At 38.0% G+C, this 27,542-nt stretch overlaps 2 protein-coding genes across 5 annotated transcripts in view; one reads left to right on the top strand and one right to left on the bottom strand.

Moving 5' to 3' along the window:
• Nucleotides 1-10: 10 nt before the first annotated feature.
• MIX23 (mitochondrial matrix import factor 23) lies at nucleotides 11-22,614 on the bottom strand. Of its 4 annotated transcripts, XM_068545503.1 has the most exons (6): nucleotides 22,523-22,594; nucleotides 21,514-21,721; nucleotides 12,865-12,990; nucleotides 7,989-8,135; nucleotides 2,603-2,662; nucleotides 11-273 (listed from the first exon to the last, which is right to left on the bottom strand). In XM_068545503.1, exons 3-6 carry the CDS (start codon nucleotides 12,973-12,975, stop codon nucleotides 223-225), a joined length of 369 nt encoding a protein of 122 aa, XP_068401604.1. In that variant the 5' UTR covers nucleotides 12,976-12,990; nucleotides 21,514-21,721; nucleotides 22,523-22,594; the 3' UTR covers nucleotides 11-222. The 4 variants fall into 4 exon arrangements, with proteins under 4 accessions (XP_068401604.1, XP_068401603.1, XP_068401606.1 ...); XM_068545502.1 differs by lacking the exon at nucleotides 21,514-21,721 and having other exon boundaries at nucleotides 22,523-22,614; XM_068545505.1 differs by lacking the exons at nucleotides 21,514-21,721; nucleotides 22,523-22,594 and adding an exon at nucleotides 22,242-22,462.
• A 957-nt stretch (nucleotides 22,615-23,571) lies between these two features.
• FAM162A (family with sequence similarity 162 member A) overlaps nucleotides 23,572-27,542 on the top strand; it is a 40,481-nt gene continuing 36,510 nt past the window's right edge. The window contains exon 1 of the mRNA XM_068546634.1: nucleotides 23,572-23,735. Within this exon, the coding sequence (XP_068402735.1) occupies nucleotides 23,702-23,735 (34 nt within the window). The 5' untranslated portion in view covers nucleotides 23,572-23,701. The remainder of the gene's footprint in view (nucleotides 23,736-27,542) is intronic.

The following is a 27,542-nucleotide window of genomic DNA, read 5'->3' as shown; positions in this document are numbered from 1 at the left end:
TCTTTTTTTTTTTTTTTTTACAGAATCAGTATAAAATAGCAGTTGATTTCTCCATAATTATCAGAATTATTTATACTTGAGGTCTTGGGTAAGTGGGGCTGAAATCAACAAAAGGTCTTGGACTGTTGGCTCAGAAATCTTCCTGGGAAGCCCACCATGTTGATATCTGTCATGCTTAACTCTTATGAGATGACCCGGTCCTTTTTAAAAAAAAGTATCTTTTTATTCATTCTTTGGAGGCTTGAAGTGAATTCGGCAGCGTTCATTAAACACCTAAGATATGTGAACAGAAACAAAGGTCACTGAGTCATCCTGTATAAATCAGGCCTGGAATTCAATTAAATTTGGCATGGGTCAGGTGGATATAACCTTTTTTGTCCCAGGTCAACAGGTTTAGGAAACAGAGGTGTTTCCTCACTGGTTCAAACTGACTTACTAGGTGCTAAGAGCTCAGAAGGCCTTGATATTCATTTATATGATAATTTTAATATTTTAATAAAATTTAAATTATTCAAGGAAAAAATCATCACAAGCTAGCTTATTTGGTAAACTAACAAATATGCTAGTTCCATATTCCAGACATATTTTGGACAGTTAGACAAAAATATCTAAATTAACTTTAAGATAAAGCTTTTTAAAAATTCTTTTATAGGGCTTCCCTGGTGGCACAGTGGTTAAGAATCCACCTGCCAGTGCAGGGGACATGGGTTCGAGCCCCGGTCCGGGAAGATCCCACATGCCGTGGAGCAGCTAAGCCAGTGCGCCACAACTACTGAGCCCGTGTGCCACAGCTACTGAGGCTGTGTTCTAGAGCCCACGAGCCACAACTACTGAGCCCTAGTGCCACAACTACTGAGCGCATGAGCCACAACTACTGAAGCCCGCGTGCCTAGAGCCCATGCTCCGCAACAAGAGAAGCCACCACAATGAGAAGCCCACGCACCGCAACGAAGAGTAGACCCCGCTCACTGCAACTAGAGAAAGCCCGGGTGCAGAAATGAAGACCCAAAGCAGCCAAAAATAAAATAAATAAATAAATAAAATTTAAAAAAAAATCCTTTTATAATGTAGATTTTATTTAGATATCTGTCATGTTTTTCTAAATGAGTGCCAGATCCTTCTCACATGGAGATATACTTGAAGGGAGTCCAGTCTTTTGCTAAACTGTATAAATTTATATAATGTTTTGTTCTATTTATCTTGCTTCCTAAAAACTAAACAAATAACATATCATAATGTTAAAAGAACATTCTATGATTACGTGTCATGTGGGACTATGTCAAATAAAAATTTTGGAACATCCATTCAATGGGATATAAGCAAGCATAAAAAAGAATAAGGAAGCTCTTTATGTTCTGATTTGAAAAGATCTCCAAGATATATTAAGGGAAAAAAACAAAGTGTAGACAATATACTTCCATTTGTCTGATAAAAGGGGAAATGTGTGTGCTTTCAAGGAGCAAACACCTTATCACATAGGTGGAAAGGGCAGAAATAAGAAATCTTGGCAAAGAGGATAGGATAAAGAAATGTGATAAAGCAAAGAAAATCGATTTGTATTTTGCAGTTTATTCATGGCTCTGCAAGTTGGTACACTCCAGTTTTTGGTTCAGTTAACCTCCCTCTGGATCCAGCCCCATTCCATTGGTTAATTTCAAAGGGTAAAACAAAATTTTCAGTTCATTCTTTCAGATTTAATAGATTTTGCCCTTTGGAAATCTCTGAAGTTTTAGAGAGGACATGCAGACATACTTTTTCAGAAAACTAAAGTAGGAATTTTGTAATTTTTTTTTTTTAAGTTTTATTGGACTATAGTTGCTTTACAAAGTTGTGTTTGTTTCTACTGTACAGCAAAGTGAATCAGCTATACATATACATATATCCCCTCTTTTTTGGATTTCCTTCCCATTTAGTTCACCACAGAGCATTGAGTAGAGTTTCCTGTGCTATACAGTATGTTCTCATTAGTTATCTATTTTATACATAGTATCAATAGTGTAGAATTTTGTGATTTTTAACTACATGTAAAGTCCTGGGATCCTGGTCCCCCAATCGAATTCCTAATTAGAACCAGTAGGTGGTAATAAGGAGCATGTGAATCTAGGAGCCATAAAAAGCCTATTATCAAATACCAGTAAAACTACAAACAAAGTTTCACGATCAGATATGTTAGAAAACAAACAACTGTGATGGATAGATAATGATATGAAAATTTATGGAAAGTAAGTGAGCTCAGAAAAGCTAACTTGAACAAATAACCTGGTTGAAGGTTCTAAGTTAACAACTATTAACTCTAAATATCAAATAGCCCATAATTAGTATTAGGAAACATACAGAATGTCTCCAATTCTGTTCCCATGACGATCATGCAATTCTACCATACAACTGTAAAGCTACTTTTTGTAAGATGGCTCTAACTTGGATTCTAACCACAACCCGCCCCCCACCCCCAAAAAGTTAAAGCCTTCAATTGCTTGTAAATGAAGGATCTTTATTATTCTTAAGTGCCCAAGGCACTCTTTGCTTCCCCCCTCCCTTGGTTTCCCTTTGCTAGTTCTGCTTCCCCTCCTAGTTCTCTCCAAGAACCAACATTATTTTATACCTTCCAGCTCCTGTCATTTACCACTTCTTCAACATTCAGTTCTGACTGCATCCATTTCAACTGCAAGAAAGGAAAACAAAAATGAAGTTACGAAAACTTAAATTAAAGAACTAAAACCAAACACTACGTTTTCCTAACAAAACCAGCTGCTGCTCCTGCATTCTTTATTAATGGTAATACTTAGGCCAGATTTCAAAACCTTCTTTGAAATAGCTGTTCTCCTCATATTTAATCAGTCGCTAAATCTCATAAAGCCGTAGTTCTCAAGCTTTGCTGCATATTATAATCACCTTGAGAGCTTTTAAAGAAAAAATCTCAAATGCCCAGGTAGTTCACAGAAGAAAAACAAATGGCCAATAAACCTATTTTTTAAATGTACAATTTTATTCATGTATAAAGAAATGTAAATTAAGCCATAATATGACAAAATTTTTTTCAATAGAAGAAATCTGATGTCTGATAAAACCTATTATTAGTGAAGGTATGGGGAAAGATACACTCACATATATTTTTAGGAGTACAAATTGTTACAACTTCTATGGAGAGCAATTTGGTAAGACTTACCAAAAATGTAAATTCACATGTCCTTGAACTCAATAATACCAGTTCTAGTTATTGATCCTACCATATAGATTTGCAAAGATAGCACAGACGAACAAAAAAAAGGACAAGGAGGTGGCAACCTGATTTGAATAAAAGAAAAAAGAAACAGGAAGAAAAACAGAGAAGAAGAATATATAAGGCTCAAGTAATTGAGAAAGGGATGAGTTTTCCATACCTTAACCATACAGCCAGAGGTGTGAGGCTAAAAATGCTAGTCTTTCTAACTTTCTTTTTAACTGCCAACCTAATTACTCCATCAAAAAAGTAGCCAATTCTATTGCCAGGTCCAGATGGCAGGGCCCATCATACTCCTAGTCGCCTCTGGTCAGAGAGACTTGAAAGGAAAGAAGCTAACCAATTCCAGGAGGAGAACCTGAAAATATTCAGGAAAATTAGGAGAAAAAAAGCATGAACTATAGGTTGAGGCAGCCAAGAGGTTAACAGCAGGATGATTTCTTCAGGCCAAAGTCAAGACCCAGGCCAGGAGATTTGGGAACAAAATGCCAGAGGGATTCTGGGCAACCATGAGTTAGGTACCCAGACCAAAGAACCTAACCATAAATTAGGAGTACAGCTCAGGCAGGAGGTTTGAGAAATATGCATGTAACACTAATAAGACTGGATGTGGGGGCTTCCCTGGTGGCGCAGTGGTTGAGAATCTGCCTGCCAGTGCAGGGGACACGGGTTTGAGCACTGGTCTGGGAAGATCCCACATGCCGCAGAGCAACTAGGCTCGTGAGCCACAATTACTGAGCCTGCGTGTCTGGAGCCTGTGCTCCGCAACAAGAGAGGCCGCAATAGTGAGAGGCCCGCGCACCGCGATGAAGAGTGGCCCCCGCTTGCTGCAACTGGAGAAAGCCCTCGCACAGAAACGAAGACCCAACACAGCCATAAATCAATAAATAAATAAATAAAATTAAAAAAAAAAAAAAAAAAGACTGGATGTGGTACTGATCCAATGCTCCTTGTAAACTCCCTTCGTAGACTCAAAACTGCTGTCTGAGTATGGGGCAGTATATAGGATTGAAACCATGAACAAGGGGAAGGACTGCATTTCTGATGTGCTGTGGAGTAGTAATAAGCCTGAGGAAGCCCGCCTGCTTACATTAGAGCAACCTCGGTTTCAGATTTTAATCAGTTATATCGACCCAGAAATCATTAAAGTTTCACTGCTCTGTCAGAGCCTGGACTTTCTGCCAAAGAAGTAACAACTTTAAAGAACAGTGTTACAACAGGCCACTAAGACAGTATTCATAATCGCTCTCAAATATTTAAAGGGATGTTGTGTAGAAATGGGTTTAGACTTATCCAGAGGGAAGATTAAGGATCAGTAATTACATGTTACAAGGAGACAGATTTTCACACTAAGTAAGAAAATCTCTGAACAATTACAACTGTCCAAAAAGAGAATGCACTGCCACATAAGACTGTAGATACCCCCAACCCCCTTAATACTGGTTAAACAAAAGGTGGAAACCACTGGTTGGGGGGATATTGTAAAGAGGATTAATATAACAAATATGGAGTCCCAGCAACTCAAAAAGGAAAGAAACTGCTACTTCGTTATCAGTCAATATGCAAGCTCTTACATATACTATACAATTTAATCCTCACCAAAAAAAGAAAATATAAGAAGTTACTAAGTATCAATTCCATTTTACAAACTGAAAATCAGAAGTTTCAGAACAATTAATTTACAAGGTTACAAAACCTCCAAGTGGTAGATGGGATTATTTCTTTAGAGCTGTCTGCCTTTACAATCCATGTTTTTTCTATTCTTGAACACCGCAGACATTACAGCCAGCTTCTAATGCAATTTCAGTGCCAACAACAAAATGCTACCTTTGAGATGGTTGTTTTGTGTTTTTTTTTTTAAATAAATTTATTTTATTTATTTCTTTTTGGCTGTGTTGGGTCTTCATTAGCACGGGCTTAGTTGCTCCGCGGCATGTGGGATCTTCCCGGACCAGGGCTCGAACCCGTGTCCCCTGCCTTGGCAGGTGGATTCTTAACCCCTGCGCCACCAGGGAAGTCCCGAGATGGCTGTTTTTGAGGCTCTGGGTCTTAAACAGGTAAACTTCCTCTCAAAGGCTACTAAGAGGTGACAGCAGGTATATAGTTCCAGCAAGGAATGTGCTTTTTCTGAGGTAAGGATTCAGGTAAAGAACTGTGAGCTTTCAGACTGGCATCACTGTATGTAAATAGATTGTTCACTAAAGTAATCAGAATTTGACTATTAGTCACAACTTAAGGTAAAAAAACACTGACTGAATTTAGAGTCAGACGAGATGGGTTAAAGTCCCAGTTCTACCACTTACTAGCTTGTGACTCTGGGGATGTCAGTATCTCTAAGTCTGTTTCCATATACAGAAAATGAAGAGGTAGAGCTGGAACATCTCCAAGAGCTGTCTCTTTCTGATTCTATAATCTTCATAGCAAACTTGAAAAAAAAATTCAAGTTTCCTTATTTGCTTAAATACTACTCATGGTTAACTTCTACTCTAGTCCTATGCAATATCACAGGCCAGAAAACTGCCTTTCAAAACTCACTGGCTGGTTTCTAAAACTCCTCCTTGCAGTGATTGTGCTGGGCTCTAAAGGCATATGGGTAGAACAGAGGGCAGACAAAACTGTGTGACACATCACTCCCAAACACTCAGTGGTTTTTGAACTTTGCCCTCTGCTAACAAGAGTTACTCTATTCTTTGCCTGACTTAATTTGCAAATAATGATTTTTCAGTTTCTGATTTAACAGCCCTGCCCTGCACTTTCCTTTGTCAATACTTCAAGAGCCTGTTCAAATACAAAATCCAAAAAAAACTAGATCTTAACCAGCTTTCTATAATTTATCTATAAGCCTTCATCAACACGGAGGGTAGGCTAAGATGACCATTACAGCCTAAGTTCACTGTCTGAAGAACCCACCACTGGCTGATGAATGAGCAGGTGTGGAACACAGGGCTGAAGCAGTCGTCATGAACAAAGAGAACAGCAAAGACAGTGGATGAATCCCGTATCCAGTGAGACACACTGCATCAGTGGGATGACTAAGAAAGTGCACACCTGTGTGCAGCAAAAGAACAAAGGCTTGAGAGAGACAGCAAGATCCCTTTTTCAAAGTTTGGCTACATCTACTAAACAAAGAGCAAACTTCACAAATTGTTCAGTATGAAAACATGATTCCATCTCACACTGGATTTTCAGTCACCTGACATGTAAGGATCAGTAAGTTACCTATTAAGCCATCTTAAAATACAGACATGATTTTGATAATTATACAGTGGTCATGTAAGAAAAAGCCCTTGTTCTTAGGAAATAACCAACATATGTAGGGGTAAAGGAGTATAATGTGCCCAACATATTCCCAAAATGGTAAAGGAAAAAAAATGTGTATGGGGGAGGGAGAGGAAGACAGGGAAAGAGGGAGGGAAGGATGGAGGGGGAAAGAAGAGTAGAGAGAATGAACTGTAAAGCAGGTGGAGCAAAATGTAAACAATAGGTGAATATAGGTAAAGGGTATATGGGAGTTCCTTGTACTGTTCGTGCAACTTTTCTGTAAGTTTGAAATTGTATCGGAATAAAAAGTTACCCCTGGGCTTCCCTGGTGGCGCAGTGGTTGAGAATCTGCCTGCCAATGCAGGGGACACGGGTTCGAGCCCTGGTCTGGGAAGATCCCACATGCCGTGGAGCAACTGGGCCCGTGAGCCACAATTACTGAGCCTGAGCGTCTGGAGCCTCTGCTCCGCAACAAGACAGGCTGCGATAGTGAGAGGCCCGCACACCGCGATGAAGAGTGGCCCCCACTCGCCGCAACTGGAGAAAGCCCTCACACAGAAACGAAGACCCAACACAGCCAAAAATAAAAATAATAAATAAATAATAAGTAAAAAATTTAAAAAAAAAGTTACCCCTGAAGGCCCCCTCCCACCCCCACCCTCCTCAAAAGACAGCAACGCAGTCCACAAAATAAAATATGGCATACATTTCAACTGTTTTCTTGACGTGTCATGTTTAAGGGCTATAAAGAAATAGCTCTGCTTCATTAACTCTACTCTGAGGTCCACACCCCATCTACATGACGGCTGACTTAGGGAAAATAAAGTTTGCTCTGACATAGCACTCAGTGGACACTTGGTGTTCTCCTAAAAGGGAAAATGGTAGGCATGGGAGATGAAGTGGAAACAAAGGAGAGTCTGAAAAGAGTCAAAGACCCATACCATCCTCTCCACAGCAAAGAAATAAACATAATGAGGCTCTGGTGGCCCTGGTTATATTTAAATAGTACTATATTTTTATGGCGGAAGAGGGTAATATCCTGAAGTTAAATATCTATATTACATTTCAGCAGATTTCTACAGCTGAAACCAGAGGTAAATATTTTCAAAATGTAAATATGTTTAAAAAAACGTTTCTTCTCAAGTCAAGCCTCAAAACATAGATACAGATGTGATTTCCCTAGATTTTTTGATGTGGTATTGGTCTATATGAATCCTTGTATCTTTAACTGTGGAATATATAAAGGAATGGAAATAACATGATTACATGCTTCTTTTAGCTAAAGCTTGCTACACTCCATACGTTCATGAAATGCACATTAATTTACCAATTAGTATTGAAATGTAATAAAATAAAGCCCATTAAAAATGAAGTACTAATCTCCTGATCATTTTGTTTTAAGTAATAACCATATCTTACTCTGAATTTTTCATATTAAAAACTGCCTTCATTTTGAAGGCTAAGTTTGGAAACCTTGCCTCAGAAATGTAAACCCTGTTCAACTTACCTTTGTCTGTTCTTTTCTAAGTTGCTTTAATAACGTTAAATTGTCCAAATTCTTTTCTCTCTCCTCTCGGAGCTGTTTTACTACTGATGAGGTCTGAGCTATACAGTTTTTTATGACTCGGTCCCTACTGGCATGAGCCGCCATCAACTAAAAGAACAAAAGAAGGAAATGAGAAAAAAAAATCACACCAATTTGTCACATTTCAGTGTTTTAAAAAAAAATTTTTAGGCTACAGAAAGGTAATACTTTCTAAAACAGTTTTTAAAAACTGAATCTATGGAAGAGAAGATTGTGCTGAATGAGCCAGCTCAAAGGCAGCAGCTTTGAGGGTGAAACTGAAGAGGTTGGCTTGTCTTCTTCCTCACTTAGCTCCCAGGCCTTCCTGCTCCTCTTCCTGCACTCCTCGTGCTGGGCTTTTCATCTCAGTCTCCTTCTCCCTACACTCCTTTCTCTCCCATTCTTGCATCTGTGTGTTCCTCTACCCTATACCCACCCCTCACACACCTTCTGGGCCACTTCCTATTGCTGTTCTCTTTTTGTCCTTTCATTTTTTTTTTGAGCCTCATGTTGTCAACAGTGCAAAAAATTATAAAGTAAGTGATATAGAGAAGCTCTTAGTTACAATAAAGAAAAACAAAGAATGCTACATTTACCTATGTCAGACAGAACCCTTTTCAAGATTTTCAACTTTAAGTACTAACAAGGAAAAATTGTACATGAAGTAGAGGTCACTGATTCCATCAATTGCGTGTGCTGACGGAGAGTAAGGATGCCCGACAGAGCAATTGTTTATTAGCCTTCATCTTAATGTAACAAATCCAATACAATAATTTGCATCTATTTTCTGCCTTGTTTCATTAATTATGATAGTCATGTTTCAATTCAAACATACTCCCATGATCATAGCCAAATTCTGAAGATACCCCAAAAACTTGGGGTGGAGACAGAGCAAAATACTAAAATAATATGCAATCGTCTTTATAATTAATGGTGCACAATAACAGTGGTTCACCTCCAACTAAAATTTAAGTGTTGGCTTGCTCCATTTAATCACGTTATATCATTCCTTCTTCCCTCTGAAGGGGGAATATCCCAATGCTATGCTAGTGATGGCTGTATAGAAATAACCCATTATATATATTTTATATAAAATATGGGACTAACAACCATTCTATAAGCATTCCTCATAAGTTATTTGAAATACAGCTCTTAAATGGTCATATTGGGACCTCGTGGTTGAGAACTACTGGTCTAATACACACCAGGAAAGAATAAACCTTTATATTTCTAGAGGGGTATACCAAAAGTGCATTAGTTAAAAGCTGTACCCATGTGAAGGGAGGGAATTTCCTAACAGATGTTAATCCCACCTATAGTATATTTCTCTAATATGCTAATTTTTTTCATTGTAACATTTAGGGTTCACAAGGACAGCCTCAAGGCCCATATTTATTAGCTAATATGCTGCTTCTGTTACAGGCTTCAGTTTCTTCTTTTGGAAAATTATGGATTATGAGTAAATAATCACTAATATCCTTTCCACCTCTAAAATTTAGAGGCAACATGACTCAATACATTGCTCAGATGCCAGATGCTATTTAATTACTTTGATATTTTGTCTAATCCCCCAGCAATTAGTGAAACAGCATTAGTACCAACTAGAAGTCTATCACAATATTCTCATTTTTCTATCTGCATTTTAAAATCAATTTCAAATTTTGTACATTTTATTAAAATGTTCAATATCTTTCTTTTGGTCTCTCTCCACACAGTTTCCTTCCTTGGTTGGGCTTTCCTCTATTATTCCCGTCTTTAGCTTGGCCCCTTCCCTGTGGATACACTTCTAGATGCAGACTACCCTCCTACCCTCACCTGCTTACTTTTCCTTCAGATTAGCCCCACTGTGAACTCACTCCTATGTGAACAGGAATTACTGGGCAAGTCACCTTTAACTCAGTATTATCAATTATTGTGGTCCGTTTTCATGACCATCCTTCAATAAAATTCAAAACTAAGAGCATATGCAAAGGGAATATGCATGGACTTCTTTCTGTACATATATGTCAAAGAAATGAGGACGCTTGATAACTAGTAACAGATGGCGTGACATAAGCCTACCAGAGAAGAAATAACACGAAACCAGGCTTATTAGCTCACTAGTATCAGATGCTTGAGGATTTGGTCATAAGAGAATTATTTCTGGTACATAAAGTGCTTATTAAAGGAACTGAGATAAAATTAAGAAACTCAGTAAAGTAAAACTTTGGTTAGAGGAGAAAAATCCTGAACTATAACCATATCATAACCATACTTCCTTTGATTTGGGGTAAGCAATTTTGAAATGAAGACACTTGGGGTGGGGCAGGAGAATGATTCAAAACTAGTCTAAAGGGGGTATATCTAGGACTTCCCAGTTTTATTTTACCACAACTTTGAGAACTTCTTTTAGGCTGAAATTTTCACCTACTACCTTTTAATCATTATTTTAAAGTAATGCTTTTTGCCTTTAAGGGAAACAGAATGTCGTTTTCCTGATTATAGTTTTTTGGTGTTTTTCTTTCTAGAACAAAGGTTGATTCTAAATTAACTCTAAATTCTAATTTCCCAAACATCATTTTAGAATCCTAACAATGACCCTTAGTTTAACTATCATTAAAAGCAATACACTTAAATATTGTGAATCAGTATGTTGTACACCTGAAATTTATATAATATTGTACATCAACTATACCTCAATTGCAAAAAAAGTTAATAAGTTTTTGTCACGTCATTTTTTGTGTTTTAAATCTTCCTCCAGAACTTCTGACAAAAGGATGTAAGAAGCATACTTTTTAAACATATAGTCCAAAAGTTCATTATATTAAAGAGATAGCTTTAAGAATTACTTTAAATCAATCATTATGACACCGGTAACAGTTCTGCATTTGTAAAGCACTGTTCCAAGTTCATAGACTTTTTAACTGTTCCGTATTGATTTTTATGTTTATCTTGAAACTAAACAATAAACAATGTAAAGCTAGGAAAACTTCATATATTGAGGGAATATGCTCTAATAAGGGAATCTGACTGAAATTATTTCATTTTTACTAAGACTATACATTTAAGATTTGGAATTTCTAAAATCAGTGCTTTATAATAACTTTGCTGATCTTCTCCTATGAAGAAGTATTATCATTAGAGAGTGCAAATATTCCTTCATCGACTATAGAAGGAAGGGTCAGGGACTAAAGACAGTCAGGGTGACCATAAACAACTTGGACATGTCACAGAGTTCCACTTCTTAACTGAGACAATATCTAAGGGAACTCAGTGGTACTTGTTAGCATGGGTACTCTACTGCAGGCTCGACCCCTGGAACAAAGCTACTAGATAAATAATCCTTTACATACGTTCATGTTGCTGGATCCCTCTAGAATACAGATGGAGAAAAACCCAAACACATACACAAGAATATCTAAAACAGAAAGGTTCCAAATTTAGCATGCCAGTTTATCCTGGTTCAACAAAGGAATAAGAAATAATAACAACAATAAGAGAAGCAGCAAGCATTTATATGTAAAACATTTAGTACAGTAAGCACTTTATATTAACTCATTTAATCCTCTAACAATTGACCAGATACTTTTCTGATACTGTTTTACAAATAAGGAAACTGACTCAGAGGTTATTTCAAGGTCACCCAGCTAGGAAGTAGCAGAGGTGAGATTTAATCTAGATCTGGAATCCATGTTGTTAATTGCTATACTATAAACCTCTAGGTTAATAAAAAGATTCTAAATGGAAACAATTGAATAGATTATAGAGATTATATATATATATGGGTAGTGAGGTGGATCACTAAAGCCATTACAAACTTCTATCAATAGTTCTTTAGACAGAGCTACCCAAAGAAACTAAGTGAACTGTCGAACAACCTCATACTAAATTAGGCCTTGGACCCATGCTCTCTACTCCCAATATTGGAGTCTACTCCTTAAAGCCCCCATCCTTGCAATTTTATGAAGCCACAAGAATTACCTGACCACTCAACAAAGTAACATACTTTCACATAAAAGCAGAAAAAAATATCAGCAGTTAATGCTTTGAATTTAAGTGATATGAATAAGTTTATCCAAAACTGATTTTTTTTTCATAATTGAGAAATGGACTTTAGATTTTAAGTAATACAGTAATCTTGTGGTAGAGACTAAAAAAGCAAATGCCATTTGAACATCAGCTTCCAAATTAATGAAAAAAATATAAGCTATAAAAAATGCTTAGCTACATCGTTATTTCCTTTCACTTTTAGAAATTAAAAAAGAGAAATAAAGGGGATCTTTAAGAGGCAATGAAAAAATATATACTTGAGAATCCAAAGCCTCAGAAAAGGACAATTTATCTGTGGCTTTTCCTTCTCTCCTGCCAAATGCTTCTTTTCCCCTTCCTGATGAGTGAGGGAAGATAGAAGATATATTGATAAAAAGTGTGAAGGGTTTTAATTCTTCCTTAAATCAGGTGTCTAGCTTCTTAAGATTGATTCATTCAAAGACCCTGCTCTTGTTTCACTGTTTTATTGTACTTGACTGTTTCACTTTCTCCTTCATTCCTTGAAGCATAAGCTTTCCTTAAGTTAAAGGCTGCTCATGAGGGGGTCAAAAAACGGCTGCTTTCATTCCTTAGAACTGTCTCTTCCCAGACTTGTGCTTAAGATCACACATTTTCTTTAGTTTGTAGAAACCGGATCAAAACCTATATACACCCTCAGGTGTGGGCAAGAAAACATGAAGATTCCATTCTTGTATCCACAGTTTAATTGTATGTCAATTGTTTTCTTATTTTGCCTACAGAGAAAGGCATAAAGGAAGCACAAAAGAAAAGACTCAAAAGGTACACTTACAGACTCATAAAGTTGTTTACAGGTTTGGCTGGCATCAATTTTCCCTGCAAAGGAAGCTGTTGGAACCGTAGTGTTTAATTCATGTACTATTCTGTCATCAATCGTCCTCATCACCTTGAGTAATTCCTATATATATTTAAAATAAAAGAATAGTAACTTGAATGGAAAGTTAAGTGGTTAAAAAAAGACCATTTAAGCAAAACTAAATAAATAAATAAAGCTCTTGGATATGTTACAACCCTGTGAATTAGGAGTGGGGAAACCACACTATATATAGTGCAACCACAGAAAAATCTTTTTTACAAGTATGAGAGGTAGGTTATGTAATAGTAATTCTAACGATTGGCACAACTCTTTCCTTGGTCCCACTGTGATCATCTTAAGTGTAAAGATCGTTTCATTCATTTGTAAACCCCATGCGCTGGCACGGTGCTTAGCAAACACTGTGTGTTCTTTCCATCTCCAGCATACAGCCAATAAAGGATTCTACTGAATTTGATTACCTCAACTGGTCCAAAACAATCCAGCGTCATTGCTTACTCTGTTCCCTCTTTGTCTATCATTCTAAAATGTGGTGCTAGACAGAAATTTTCTAGAAAGATACACAAGAAACTCTCAGCAGTGATTAACGTGCAGACGTTAATCTATATCCTTTCAAGCTTTTTTTCCTTTCAGGCTTTTTGTTTTTTAGTTTTTTCCTACGATTGTGTATTATTTTTGTAACAAAAATAAAGTATACTGCTAGAAAAGGAATCAAATCTCTTTGTGGCTTTCTTGTTCATAGAACAAGTAGTTTTACCTTTTCTCAGTTACCCAAGTTCACATTTCCCAAGGATCTCTCCCCTCTAAAAGAGGGTCCAACTCTCAAAACCCAATCAAAATAAAAATAATACCAAAAGGGCAGGGAACTTAGAAAGACCCTGATGAGTATACCAACACAGCATAATTTAATAGGTGCATAGTCCCTTCTCCCCACATTTTGATTAGGGTACTTCTTTTCACTTGTCACTAGGCAAAGGCTAGGTATCAGCTGCCTTCTGTCTGCAGATGATATAAACTCTAGAAAAGGTTTCTAGTAGTATACCCCTTTCTTTCTCTTTTAATCCACCCTTACCTCACCCCGGCCCCACAAAACAAAACAAAACACAATCACAGAAAAATCATTAAGAAAACAGAAGTGTATAATACTAGGACTATACTTATTGAAAACATCCAGGAAGTTAACATTTAATATTAACGTGTATTAAAAGCATCTTTGCTTGATCCTCTACTTCCTTCAACATATGAACCTATTTCTTTGCCAAACTTAAATCCATCACTGAAATCAACTTCTTCATTCCTTTCATCCATTTTTTTTGGTCATATTAAAAATGACAGCTTTTAATCTGAAAATTGGCAGGAGTGCGATTTGCATACATTATTTAATCATATGATTGTGAATAAGTTATAGTTACCATTTATTCTTTTTTATTGAATTATAGTTGATTTACAATATTATATTAATTTCAAACATACAATGTAATGATTCAGTATTTTTATAGATTATACTAAATTTAAAGTTATTATAAAATATTGGCTATATTCCCTATGCTGTATCATCCATTTGTTAAAATAAACTTTTATTATGATTAAAGTATTACACAATCATTTTGGAAAAATTAGAAAAAAATTTAAAGAAAATAGAATCATCCATAGTTAACCATTATTAATAAGATGTCCCTTTGTTTTTTTTTGAAATTAATTTTTATTGGAGTATGGTTGCTTTACAATGTTGTGTTCAGTTTTTTCTATACATATCTGCAAATATTTTTATCAAATTGAGGTATTATATAACATTTAAAAGTTTTACTTTATGGAATTATGAGCATTCTGCCCTTGTTACCTTGAAGACATTTTTAATAGGTGCATAAATATTCTATTCTGTGGAGGTATCACAACTTATTTGACCATTTCCCTCATAATTAACAGCTAGGCGTTTCCAATTATAATAACCATTTAGGCCATTCAGTCTGTCTTCAGCCTAGATTCTATTCCTATCAGGCTATTAATCTTTAATTAGTAATTTAATGCCCTTTTCTAGAACCCAATCTAGAAGTAAAACAGCTTGTAGAAGGCTCATAATTTAGACTAATAAAAACAGGCAAACATCAGACCTAAAACCAACTTCACTATCTTATCCCCTCTTCTTGTATCTTTCTATTTTTGTCAATAGTATCAAGATTCTCTGTAAACTGGAATTCTTAGGGGATAATCTCAACATATTCACTAAGCAATCACCACTTTAAATAATGTTTTATGTACAGTAGAGGATATATAATGTCAGTAAGTGGCAAATTTCAAACAAACAGCGGCAGTACTATTTAGAGTCAAAAAATAGGGAAGTAGCAAAGAGGGACCTTCCTTGCCAACTTTACCTCCTACAACTTGCCTATTGAAACAAAAACAAAAAAAACCTTTAAAACCTCTCTCTTCTTTCCCTCTATCTAAATCGAACTGATCCTGAGGCCAAGGCTTACATTATACCTTTTAGATAAAGCTTTCCTTGACTGAGAGTCCTCAGCAATCTTTCTTCTTTAAACATATGCAGCAATTAGAGAGACCACAGAGTTGATTCATTAACTCACTCTTCATTCAAAAAATACTTACTAATGTCTAATGGTTAGGCACCATTCTAAACACCAGGGCTATAATGGTGAATAAAATAGAAAAGGCCCTTGCTCTTATGGAGCTAAATTCTCAGAGGGGGAGAGAGACAATAAGCAAGTACCCCAATAAATGAGATAATTTTAGTACTGAAAAGTACTACAAAAAAGAAAACTGGTAATGGGATGAAGAATGACTAGGTGGGGCTGAGGGGCTAATACTTTAGATAGGGAGATCAAGGAAGGCCTCTCCAAGACATAACATTTGAGCTGAGATCTGAATGATATAAATAAGCCAACTAAAAGGACATCTGGGGGAACAAGTCAAAAATTAAGAGACAAGAACAAACTTGGGGATGTTTGAAGAACTAAAAGAAGGCAAGTGGGCTGGAAGTGAATAAGGGAAAGAGTGGTATTAGGTGAGATCAGAGCTGCGGAGAAAATAAAGGACAGTAGAGACAACAGAAACAATTAAGGGTTTTTTCCTAAAGGAAACAGGGTTTTAGGCAAGGGAATGATACAACGATTAATTTTTTAAAAGATAACTTCGACTGCTATGTGGAGAATGGAAACAGGGTGATCATTCAGCAGACTATTATGGTGGTCTAGGCAAGAGACAAAGAAGAGGTAGCAGTGGAATCAGGGAGAAGAAGTTGGATTCAGGATATATTTTGAAGAGAGAGCTGATAGGACTTGCTGATGAATTGGTGTTGGAGGATGAGAAAAGAAAACAGAATGACATTTAGGTTTGAGACCTGAGCAACTGAATGGATGGTAGATTCATTAATTAATGGTGGGGAGAGACTGGGAGAGGAAAAGATTTGGAAGGAGTGGGAAGATCAAGATCCTATTCTGACTCACAGGATATTTTACATTTAGGATTATTGTTAATTGTTTGTGACACCGGTATTGTTTAAAATTGTAATCTTTTAGAAATAAAGACTGAAATATTTACAGAACAAAAGATCTACCTGGGATGTGCTTCAAAATAATCTGGTTAGGATGGGGAAAATGGTAGTATATAAATGAAACAAGAGTGGCCATGAACTGATTGTTGGAACTGAAAGATGAGTACACAGGGATTCATGGTACTCTCTCTCCTTTTGTGAAATTTGAAATTTTGCATAATAGTTTTTTAAAAAAATTTTGTTTTGGACATGTGAAGTTTGAGATGCCTGTTAGATATGAGTAAAAAAGTTAAGCAGAAAGTTGAATATACCAGTCTGACACTGAACTGGGTTGAAGGTATATTAACAAATATTTATTTATTTGTTTATTTATTTATTTATTTATGCTGCACGGCTTGCGGGATCTTCATTCCCTGACCAGGGATTGAACCTGGGCCCTCAGCAGTGAGAGCTTGGAGTCCTAACAACTGGACTGCCAGGGAATTCCCCAAACTAATGTTTTTAAAGCCATAAAACAAGAAGAGATCATTGAGGGAGACTGTAGGGAATAAAGGGGGTTAACGATCAAGAAGGAACTCTAGCATTTAAAACTACAGGAGAAAGACTGAGATGTCACAGAAGTCAGAAGAAGAAAGGTTTCAAGGAGGAACCAGTCAACTGTGTTGAATGTTACTAGGAAGTCAATAAAGATGTGGACAGAAATTAACTTTTTAGATTTAGCAGGATGGAAACTATGGGTGATTTCACAAGAGTCATTTAAATAGAGTGTTTAATGGACTGAAAAGTTAATGTGGCTTAAGTACAGAGAATAAGAGAAAGCATGGTGTAAAATGAGGTCCACCATTACAGATCATGTTATAGGATTTTAGTCTTTTTCCTGAAAGCAACAGGGAACCAATGAAGTGTTTAAATACAGTGGAGTTACATGATCTGATTTGTATTCTGAAATGATTGCCTAAGTTAAAGGTAAAGAATTAAAGTGTGGAAAATGGATTAGAGAGAAACAAGAGTAGATGCAAAGAGGTTAGTTAGGAGACTGATGCAGGTGAAAGATTATATCATTTCCTAGAGTTTTGATTTACTTGGAACTTTAACTAGTTTTGAGTTTGATCATTAGCAATACAGCCAACTTTCCCTCCAATAAAACAATTTGGACATACTGTTAAGTTCCTTACAGCAATGGGAATTTATTGGCATTAACTAGGTAATAAATCAAACAATTTCAGTCTTACAAATGTGAATTTTCAAATATATCAGTTCTCTGTGTGCTAAAGAATCAATATATGATTTAGAGCTTGGCTTTTAATATGAAAGACACCAGCTATCTAAATAACCTCTATCTAATCTAACCTCTAAATAAAATGAGGTTATTTTAATCAAAATTTTTCAATTGCATGAGCTACATTTCAAGTGCTCAAGAGCCACATATTGCTAGTGGCTACCATATTGGACAGCACAAATTTCCACCATCACAGAAAGCTCTACTGGACAGTGTTGAATTCGAGATAATATAATGACAAACTGATAGTGCACTTGTTCAGGAATTGCTGAGAACTGTAAGCTACTTCTAAATATCACAGAAAAGATACTAGGAAAGCTAAAGATAAGGGGGAAAAAGGGGTAAGGCTCAGGAAGGAATTTCTTTCAAAATTGCAAAAGGAGAAGGAAAAGAACTATAAACTATCTCACTAGGCACAAATTTCTTTACAGTACAAAAGGTGCCAGGGCTCTTAAGGCAACTCCAAGGGGGTCTAGAGAAAAGCTTAGGTACCCTCACAGACTGAGAGCAGATGAAAGTTAATGCAGGCACATAAGTGCTGCCATTAAACTATATGTATCATTCATAAGGAATTACTACCTACCTACCTGATACTTAGCTCCAATGGCATACCCTCTCTCTCACAAATTCACCAAGAAAACATAAAGAAGACACCCCTGAGCAGATAGCATACAACAAACTGCAACACAAGTCCACAGAGATAATACAGAAATATACACAGTTCAGTGGCTCTCTGAAGACTACATCTTTGTATAGGAGCTGGAACCCTAATCAGCTTCTAAGTGTCAAAGAACAGCAGAAGATAACTCTCCAAACTTTGTAGTGCCTCCAGCTTCTCCTTTCATTCTCCTCAAAACAAGAAATTCTGATATATCATGAATCTCTAACTTTAGGCTAACCCTTTAAAGTTATTCAGGCACTTACCTTGGAATTGCATTTTATGGATTACCTTTAACTGTGGGGTGAAAATCTCACCCTCTTGGAAGGCAATTTCAGTACTGAAGGACTGACCATATCTAGCAGCAGGGAGGGGTGGAGAAAATTTTCTACTGCCCCTGCAATTATACTATACTCTATTCCTAAGGTTACTCCTTAGATAAATTCTTCTTATTATTTTGGGAAGCTTTTAGAGTACACGGGGGGTGGTAAAAGGTCTATTACTTGACAGTAAAATTAAAATGTACTCCACAGAATGATCTGAAATTTCTTAACCTTTCTTCTCCTCACTCTCTGCCTGAAGGTACCCAGAAGCAGATCCCATTCACATGGTGCTCTTTCTGGCTCCTCAAACTCCATTTTTATAACAATGCTCACACTGTGCCTCCCCCAAGCTAGAAATACAGACTTGCCTGCAACTGCCAGAGTCCTGTGTGGTCCTCTGCACTCGCAGGCAAGGGAACAGAGAACAGCTAGGTATGTTGCAAAAGATACCATCACTGATGCTAGAAAATAGTCTATTTAGTCTGTACCTAATTACCAAACAACTCAAAATCAATTGTGTGTAAATAAATAAATATTCTTACCAGAAATACCAAGACTTAAACTTTCTAGGAATACTTAGTTGATTTTGCTCAGGTGATATATGAACTGGGTCTCAGATAGAGTCAGGAAGAAGGGATTTCAGGGTGTCAAGTGGAAAAAAAGCACACAGAAATGACAAAACATCATGTGTTCAGGGAAAAGTAGGCCTATGTGGCTGGACAGCAGAGTTCAAATGTATATTGGAAGTGGCAGGGGTTGGGGAGAGAGAAGTATGTATGAATACAGGCAGTGGTGAGAGCTAACTAAGCAGAGGCACTTTGGGATTGGATTTTAAAAGGACTTGTATGCCATGTTAAGTAGTTTAGACTTAGTCGTATAATCCTGAAATTAGATGCATGGTTCAGATTCTAAAATTTAGAAGATAACAGTATGAAGCCATAGCATTATGGAGGTTAGATTGAAGGGGAGATATATTAGAGAAAGGAATGACTGAAGATAAGAAGAGCTACAGCAAAGCTAATTGCAAAAATGATAGGGTGCTAACAAAGACTGTGGGCGTGGTAATAAATCTTCCTAAAACATCTCTTTGATCAATTCACCCCCTCTGCTCACTGACTCCCTAACCTCACTTGGCATTCAAGGCCTTTCATAACCTGGTTCCAATCTTTTGTGTAATCCCAATGTGCACCTGTGCAAATTCTGAATTCCAGCAATTTGCTATTTGCCCCCCCAATATATAAAACTTTCTGCCTATATACTATTCCTTCTACCTAGAATTCCCCTGGTTCTGTCCACCTCAGGTACAGATCAATTACCATCTATTGACTTAATTCTCTCTGAACTGTTACAGCATTGTGTTCGTATTCTAAATATCCTCTACATGTTTTATATCCCCGCTTGAGTTCCTTGTTTTATATCCTGCCCACTCAGTCTCTCCAAGTGCCTGATACCTAGCAGGTTTCTGTTATGGACTGAACAGTGTCCCCCCTCGGCCCCCCTCCTGCCCCCAATTTCGTATGTTGAAGCCCTAACACCCAGTGTGATTGTTTTTGGAGACAGGGCCTTTAGGGAGGTAATTAAGGTTAAATGAGGTCATAAGGGTGGGACACTAATCCCATAGAACTGGTGTCATTGTAAGAGGAAGAGAAACCAGAGATCTCTCTCCCTCTGTGTGCACAAAGAAGTCATATGAGGACACAGTGATGAGGTAGCAACTTACTTTGAAATGCATCAAAAATTAAAAATAAAAAAGGTGGATTGATGGATAGATTGAAGGATGGTATGTGATTTAGTAAATATAGTGAATCACTGTAGAACCTACACAGTGGGTACATGAGTATTCATTGTAAAATTCTTTGAACTTTCTACAGTGTTTGAACATCTTCATAATAAAATTCTGGGGGAAAAGTACCTAAATCTTCATAATAAAAAGTACACAATTTTCTGTTTCTCTTCCACAGTATTCAGTGCAGTGCTTTTCACATATAAGGTACCTACATACAAAATGTAATGGTTTCATAGCTCTAAAAAACATGAACTTTGATTAATAATTTGTGAGTGTGCCAGTTAACTACAGTTTACAATTTTACAAAATTCATTTAAATGTAAATGTTGTACTAAAACTTTACATTTTCAAATACATTTTTTTTTACATTTGTATGCCTCTGAAGCAGTAGGGGCAAATGTTCTTATACTCATTCATAATGAGGTTAAATGATATGCCAAGGCCAGCTCTGGAAAACCTGATCTTCTGACTTTTAACCCAGGGTATTCTCCATTATAAACCACACATTTGGAAAAGTCCTAGAGAAACAATCTAAAAACTTCTCCAGGTTTCACTAATGAGACTCATTTTATGACTTTTTAATTTACATTATCTCTGTGAATAAAATGGTTCTGCAAGACAGTTTAGCTTTTGCCCTACTTACAACATCTCATCTGACCTTCCAAAAGAAAATGAAAGTGTTCTTTAAGCACTGTTGGATGTTTCAACAGCTCAAAGAGATCCTTTGAAATTTGGTTTTAGAGATTTAAATAATTATAGAGATGGAAGCCATTTTAAATGTTTTTTTAACATAATCTTATTTTACAGATTCAAAAGTTAATTATGGAAGGGGTCAGGTGATTAGCTCAAGGTCCCAAAGCTGTTAATGGCAGAAGTAGTACTAGAACCCAGAACATCCAACTTCCTAACCAGGGTTCTTTCAGATAAACTTTAAGGCTATCATTGCTCAATTATCTGAGCTCATTAACCCAAGTTAAATCACAGGACTAATGTGACAAGACCAAGGCCACAAATGGGCTGGTTAACCTTAGAATCCAACAGTCTTTTTTCTACCTTATTTAAGATTTTTACAAATATTTGTATTTGTTAGGCACTTTGATCACATTTGAAGTCTGCTGCTGTTGTGTTGATCTAATCTGCGCAGCTGAAGTGGTGAAAAGGGTGTATATAATGCTGGAAAGACTCCACAGAAACTTCTTTGACCAAATGATGTTTGTCAAATAATTCAATCTGTTGAGATTATCTTCAAGAATATCACTCCCTAAAAACGGATGCAAGCACAAAGCTTACTACAGAGGTCAGTGATACGTGAAATGATTTTTCATTATCTTTAGAAAATACATTTTTCATTATTTTTAAATTCAACATCTTATCAAGACAGCAGCACTTATGCTTACATTGGAACAGATAACTTTCATAGCAACTTCGTCAAAATCTAGACCCCCTGTTCTTTAATTCGTGGGTTAATAATCAGCCCTAGACCTCTGGTGTTTGAATATATAAAAGACATAACCTTTTCCTTAAATGTTACATTTTCTCTAATGGCTGGGAAGGCAGAGCACCAGCGCAGGTACTAGGATTAATCGACCCTTCAAGCCTCCAAACGTTCTGACCCATCAAAACAGTGAAACTCGTACAATGTTTTTGTTTTGTTTTATCAAGTAAGTAAGCTTTCCTTCACTTTCTTCTCTCCTATAAATACTCAGCTTAAAACAGGAGGGGAATGACAGAGACTAAGAACTGAGTTCAGAGAATGGCTAAATGGTTGTTGCAATCCTTACCCACCCGGCCGGACTCGGCTTTGCCACCGAGGAACCACTGGAGTTTCTGGGTGCAGTTACTCAAGGCCTGGAAGGCGCAGGGAGAGCCATGACCCCAAGGCAGCAGCCTCGCTCCCTAAGGCCAAGCCCGCGCCCCCATGACCTCCAATGGCTCGAAAAAGGAGTTTTGAAATATCCGCTTTTGCCACAACTGGTCCGCACTCCCTCCCAGGCCAGAGTAGGGAACAGGGTCCGGGGACAAAAGGAAGGGCACGCCTGCCGCGTGAGGAAAACCCCATCACCTGGAACTCGGCGAACTCCTCACAGCTCACACCGCCACTGGGCGCCGCCATATTGGACAACCACGAGGCCCCCGCCGCGACCCAATCACCGCGAAGCAAAGGTGTCCGCGGCACCGCCTAACAAAAAATATTGAGAGGAATCTCAGCAAGAAAGCTGAGCTCAAGGTTTGTCTTTTCCCCTTAGCCTCGCCCACATGGAAACCCGTAATGCTGCTATCCTTCTTTTCACTCCTGTGCCTTTAACATGTCCTCCTGGAACTGGCCCAGGTGCATAGATCGAAGAATGTCAGAACTTGAAGGGATCGTTTTACTCCAATCCCATTTACTTAACAAAAAGGGAAACAGTTTCCTGGTCGCACCAACCAGGTGGTTCGAGGAGGAACTCTCAAGGAGAAGTGAGGTTTTTCTTAACCCTCCCGTCCCGACCCTTGAGCAGAGGGGCTTTTGTTCTTTAAGAATTTGCGCCCACCAAGAAATGTCAAGAAAAGACATTGATGGTAGTGGGGGGTAAAGGTTGAATAAGGTGTTTAGGTGTGGAAATAATAAAATGTTTAGTTTTATAAAAATAGGCAAATAGAAAACAACATAGGAAGCATACATGTGAATTTCTCAGGTAGCCTGAGAGATACTCCCAAAGCCAACCAAGAGATGAAGGCCACTGGTCACTAAGAACCCAATTACGCAGTTTTGAAAAAGGCATGTACACATTCATTGAAAATACTGAAAAAAGTGTACTGAAATACTGGTTTATCTAGGCAGTGTGATTTCGGGGTCTACAGGTCACAAAAGTCCTACGGTAAGCACATTACTTTTCTTCTATTCTAAACGGATACTTTCTTAGGTGCAGAGAAGGACATTGCAAAGGCCCTCGAAACCAAGACTCCAAGAGAGCACTTTTAGGGCCGCCTCCAAGACGCGGCGCCAACAAAGGTGGGGCTGGGCAGGGCACGCTGCCCGCACAGTCTGACCGCCAAGCACGACCCACACGCTCCTCGCTTTTAGCAGGCCCCGCCCATCGCCCGGGCGTCACGCATGACCCGTTCGCTCTGCCCTCACCTCCCATAAGCCCCGCCCCAGAGTCCTGCTCGGGGTCCTCCGTTCGCGGCGCTAGGCGACCTTGAGCTTACCCGCGCCACCGCTGGCCTTGGGGCACTGTGTTGGTCGGCGGAGTAGGCGGCCATGAGGAGCCTCCGCGGCCTGCGCCTGGCGGCTGGTGAGACGCGGGCCGGGCAGGGGGTGGGCGGGAAGCCAGCTCGGCCGCTGTGGGTGGAGGAAGCCTGCAGCCTCCTCAGGCATGGTAGTTGCTCGTTCCATTACGCTTTCCCCTCAGGTAGTTCGGAATCCAACCGCAGGGTAGTAATAGGGGGAGAGAGCAAGGGGTGAGCGAGCAACTGGTAAGCAAGACACTGCGGGCTAGCTGAGAGTGACCCTCGCACCTGGCTCTGCATCCACCCAGCTGCCACCAACTTAACGAGCCCTTTTGCTCCCGGATCACTTTTCCGACCCCCAGCCCCTGTGAGCTCAGTTCCTAATGGACCTCCATCCCTAAAACTACCCCATTGCCTGATTCATTCAGCTTTCCACGAGTCTTGAGCCTCCCCCTCCCCGCCACTCCCACCCCCACCATCTCTAGAGTTTATCTCTGAGAGAAAACTTCGAGTCTAGAGTTTCCTACCTATTTGGTATCTGATTAGGCAAGGGATGTATGATCTCCCAGAATAACAGTAATTGTTTTCCTAAAATGGGGGGGGGGTACATTTCTTTTAAATAATTCTACAATAAAGTGCTTTGAATTTCTTGGAGGAAAGTGTTATGTAAATGCAGGATCTGTGGTTTGTTTCCCTTGTAGACATTTGTGTAATGACTATTTGGAGTCAGAGTTTAATTTGCCTTCTTGGGGAACCAGTAGAGCCTTTGCTTAGTAGGGGCTGAGAAATCAGAGTGTTTGCCTCTTGGCTGTTTTCTAGGCACCAGGGCAAATCACACTTTTGGTTACCTTTATGAACTTTGATAAGGTGTAATGATTGATTCCTTAGTACCAAAACGTTGTTTAATTCAGATTTTACAAGAAGAGTCACCCTAAACTTGACTATTGAGATAATGCAAATGTACATTGTAAATGTAAATGAAATAATGTAAAAAACAAAAAAGTTATCCTTGACATTTCTTATTTTGCATTTCAGTGGAGAATGGACTGGAAAACATGTCTCATGCTTAATATTATTTACTTCCTTTAAAACAAATACCCTTTCTGCTAAAAGAGATTGATTTCATTGATTTGTTCAGTTTAGATGAACTAATTCCCCGAAAATCTTTTGTACACATCCTGTTAACCTTTTCAGCAAGGTAAGTGAAAGAATCATTGCTCTGTAAAAAAAAACCCTGTAAAAGGGACTTTGACTACAGAACCAAGACTGAGTGTTTGTAAGTAGTTCATCTTCTTGCCTTGAGAATATATTTATGCACTATAAGGATTCCAAAGCCTCTCTCCAAACTTTTGACGTTTAAGAACTTTACCATTGGGCACTCAGTCAAAACAAAATTCCTTGAGCAGTTTAAGAACAATTTATTTTACTCCAGATAGATCCACTAAGGATTTTATATGAGCAACTCTTCCCAAAGGATCTCTGAATGTCTGATGTTTTGTGAGCAACTTCAGGCAATTTGCTCCTTCACCCACTTTTGCCCATTTTATTTCTAAATACTTTGACCTACATTGTTTTACTTGATTGATTTCTCATAGTAGCCCTCTCAGGTAAGTCTTATCGTCCCCTCTCCATTTTACAAATGAATAAACATGGGTCCGAGGGTTAGATGACTTGTCCCAGGTTGATCCACCATAAAATGTTAGAGTCAGGAGATGAGTCAGTGCCCTCTAATTCTGGAACTTGTGCTCTTTGCTTTGTTCAGACTGCTTGTTCAGATATATGTGTACATGTATTTGTCATAGCTAATAGGGTCTCTTTGGTGTGAAATGGAAGAGTCATGAAATGCAGATTTACTTGTGAAATGGAAGCAGTCATTCATATGCAAATAGTTTTCAAGTAAGAGCGATTTAACTGGCAACTTTACTAAAGGAATGGTAGATCAGATAGAAACATAATCTAGGCATACCTCATTTATCCAGAATATTATTTGGAAGAAGATACTTTAGGTGAATGAAATTTCAAAAAGCCAAGGCTTAATCCTTTAAATGATGGACCCTTATTTTTAATTATTTCTGTTGGAAATCTTTACTCCCTTAACAAACAGAATGTAGGCTTTTACGATCTTGAATTTGTTTACTGTTTTGTAGATGTACCTGTAGAAATAGGTCAGGGTTGTTAACTTTTGGTTCTTGGACCCCTTCACAGATGAGAGGCCCTGTGAACCTCTGAAATTGCATTCACATTTTTATGATTATATGCCTGTTTGGGGAAGAGAGGATCCATAGCTTGCATCCATTACTCAGAGCAATCTGTGCTAAGCTAAAAAGCACTTTTATGGTGATTTGGAGCTACATGGCTATTGACCCACACTACTGTGGGTTCCATGAGCGTAAAGATGGGGTCTGTTTTGTTTTTCCTAAATCTTCAGCACTTACCAGTGTCCAGCTCATAATAGATAGGCAATAGATACTTTTTGGAATAATTGTTTTTAATATTTTATTATTTTTTAATAAAATAATTGTTTTTTTATAATTATTACTTTCTATATAATAATTATTAGATCAAAGGAATGGAATGGTCTTATAAGAATGTTTCTTCACACCTTCAGAAGAGATTTACTGCCCTAAACTCCTTTGACTTAACAGCAGATTTTAAAATGAATTTATTATTGTTATTTTATCAATGTAGTGGGCCGCGAGCAGCCTCCTTGTCAGTTTTACCCACATCCTAGAGCATTAGAATCAATGGGTAACTTAGAAGTCATGTAGTCATGTAGTACCCTAAGTTTACAGATGAGGAAACTTAAGGCCCAAGAAGGAAATTGACTTGCTAAGGGTCACACAATGACAAAGCTGGGAATATCTCCTGGTTCCCATTCTGATTTTATTTCTACTGCATTCTGCTCCTTCATTGTACTTTTTGTTTGTTCTTACTAATCAGCCCTAAATGAGTACATGCCCATTTTTACCATTTTATGCCTCCAGTCTTTGGCTTTGCTTATCACTCCCTCCAGGTCTTGCCAACAGGTTTTTACTGAGCAAACACTTTGTGCCCTGTTCACTATGAAACCTCTGGAATGAGTGGACTGCCACTCTTCCTAGGGCTAAAGTTTATTGCAATGAGTAAGCAGACCTATATAATATACCTGGAGAGCTTATACAAGACAGTATATGTTAAGTTCTAGATTGCAGAACAGATTTTAAATGCTGCTCTGGTGTCCTGAAGCTGGTTCCTCCTGGCTTTGTGCATATCTCTTTCCAGTTTCACAGGTAGACACGTTACACTGGTAGCTTGAGATCTGCCATGGTGAGGGTTATTGGCAAACACTACAAATCAGGGCTTTTCCCCACCAAACCCCTCCCAAGAGCCAGCATACCACTGGCTTTAAGAATTCAGAGATTGAGGTTCTTTTCCCTAAACCATGTAGCCTCTGAGAGCATAATCTGACCTTAAATATTTTTACCACTTCATCCTCATTTTCTTAGTGTTGACTCAAGTTGCAATCCCCCTTTTTTTTTCATGAAAGTACATAGAAGAGAAAATTTTACAATTCATCCCAAATGTTAAGAGTAAATATTGTTTTAGTCATATATATGTACACACACATAGGTATGCATATATATAAATGTATGTGTCTGTATTGGTGTACTTGGTCATTAAATAAAACGCATTTTTCCCTTTGGGGAAAAAAAAAACTCAGAGAAAGGAAAAGTAGTGTCGGTTAGGATTATCTACTGAAGGTTCCATTGAAACAGAAGGGATGGGAGAGTGACACGAGCAAAGGTGGGGGCAGTAATGAGTCTGCAGAGGGTGTGGGGGGAGAAAGGGCAGTAGGGAGAGAGGATTATCTTGGATTTTAGGAGGTACTAATA

The sequence above is a fragment of the Eschrichtius robustus genome, chromosome 6 (genome assembly GCF_028021215.1).
Source record: "Eschrichtius robustus isolate mEscRob2 chromosome 6, mEscRob2.pri, whole genome shotgun sequence".
Lineage (NCBI taxonomy): Eukaryota > Metazoa > Chordata > Mammalia > Artiodactyla > Eschrichtiidae > Eschrichtius > Eschrichtius robustus.
Note: the sequence above shows the minus strand (reverse complement) of the source record. Positions and strands in the feature narration are given on the sequence as shown.

Bases quoted from the DNA above. Each gene is read 5' to 3' on its own strand.
- MIX23 (XM_068545502.1), bottom strand. From the start codon at position 22,573: ATGGCGGCGCCCAGTGGCGGTGTGAGCTGTGAGGAGTTCGCCGAGTTC. The intron at 12,991-22,522 runs GTGATGGGGTTT...AAATATATATAG, and splicing joins AGGAGTTCGCCGAGTTCCAG to GAATTACTCAAGGTGATGAG. The intron at 2,663-7,988 runs GTAAGTTGAACA...CCTTTCTTGCAG, and splicing joins TTAGAAAAGAACAGACAAAG to TTGAAATGGATGCAGTCAGA.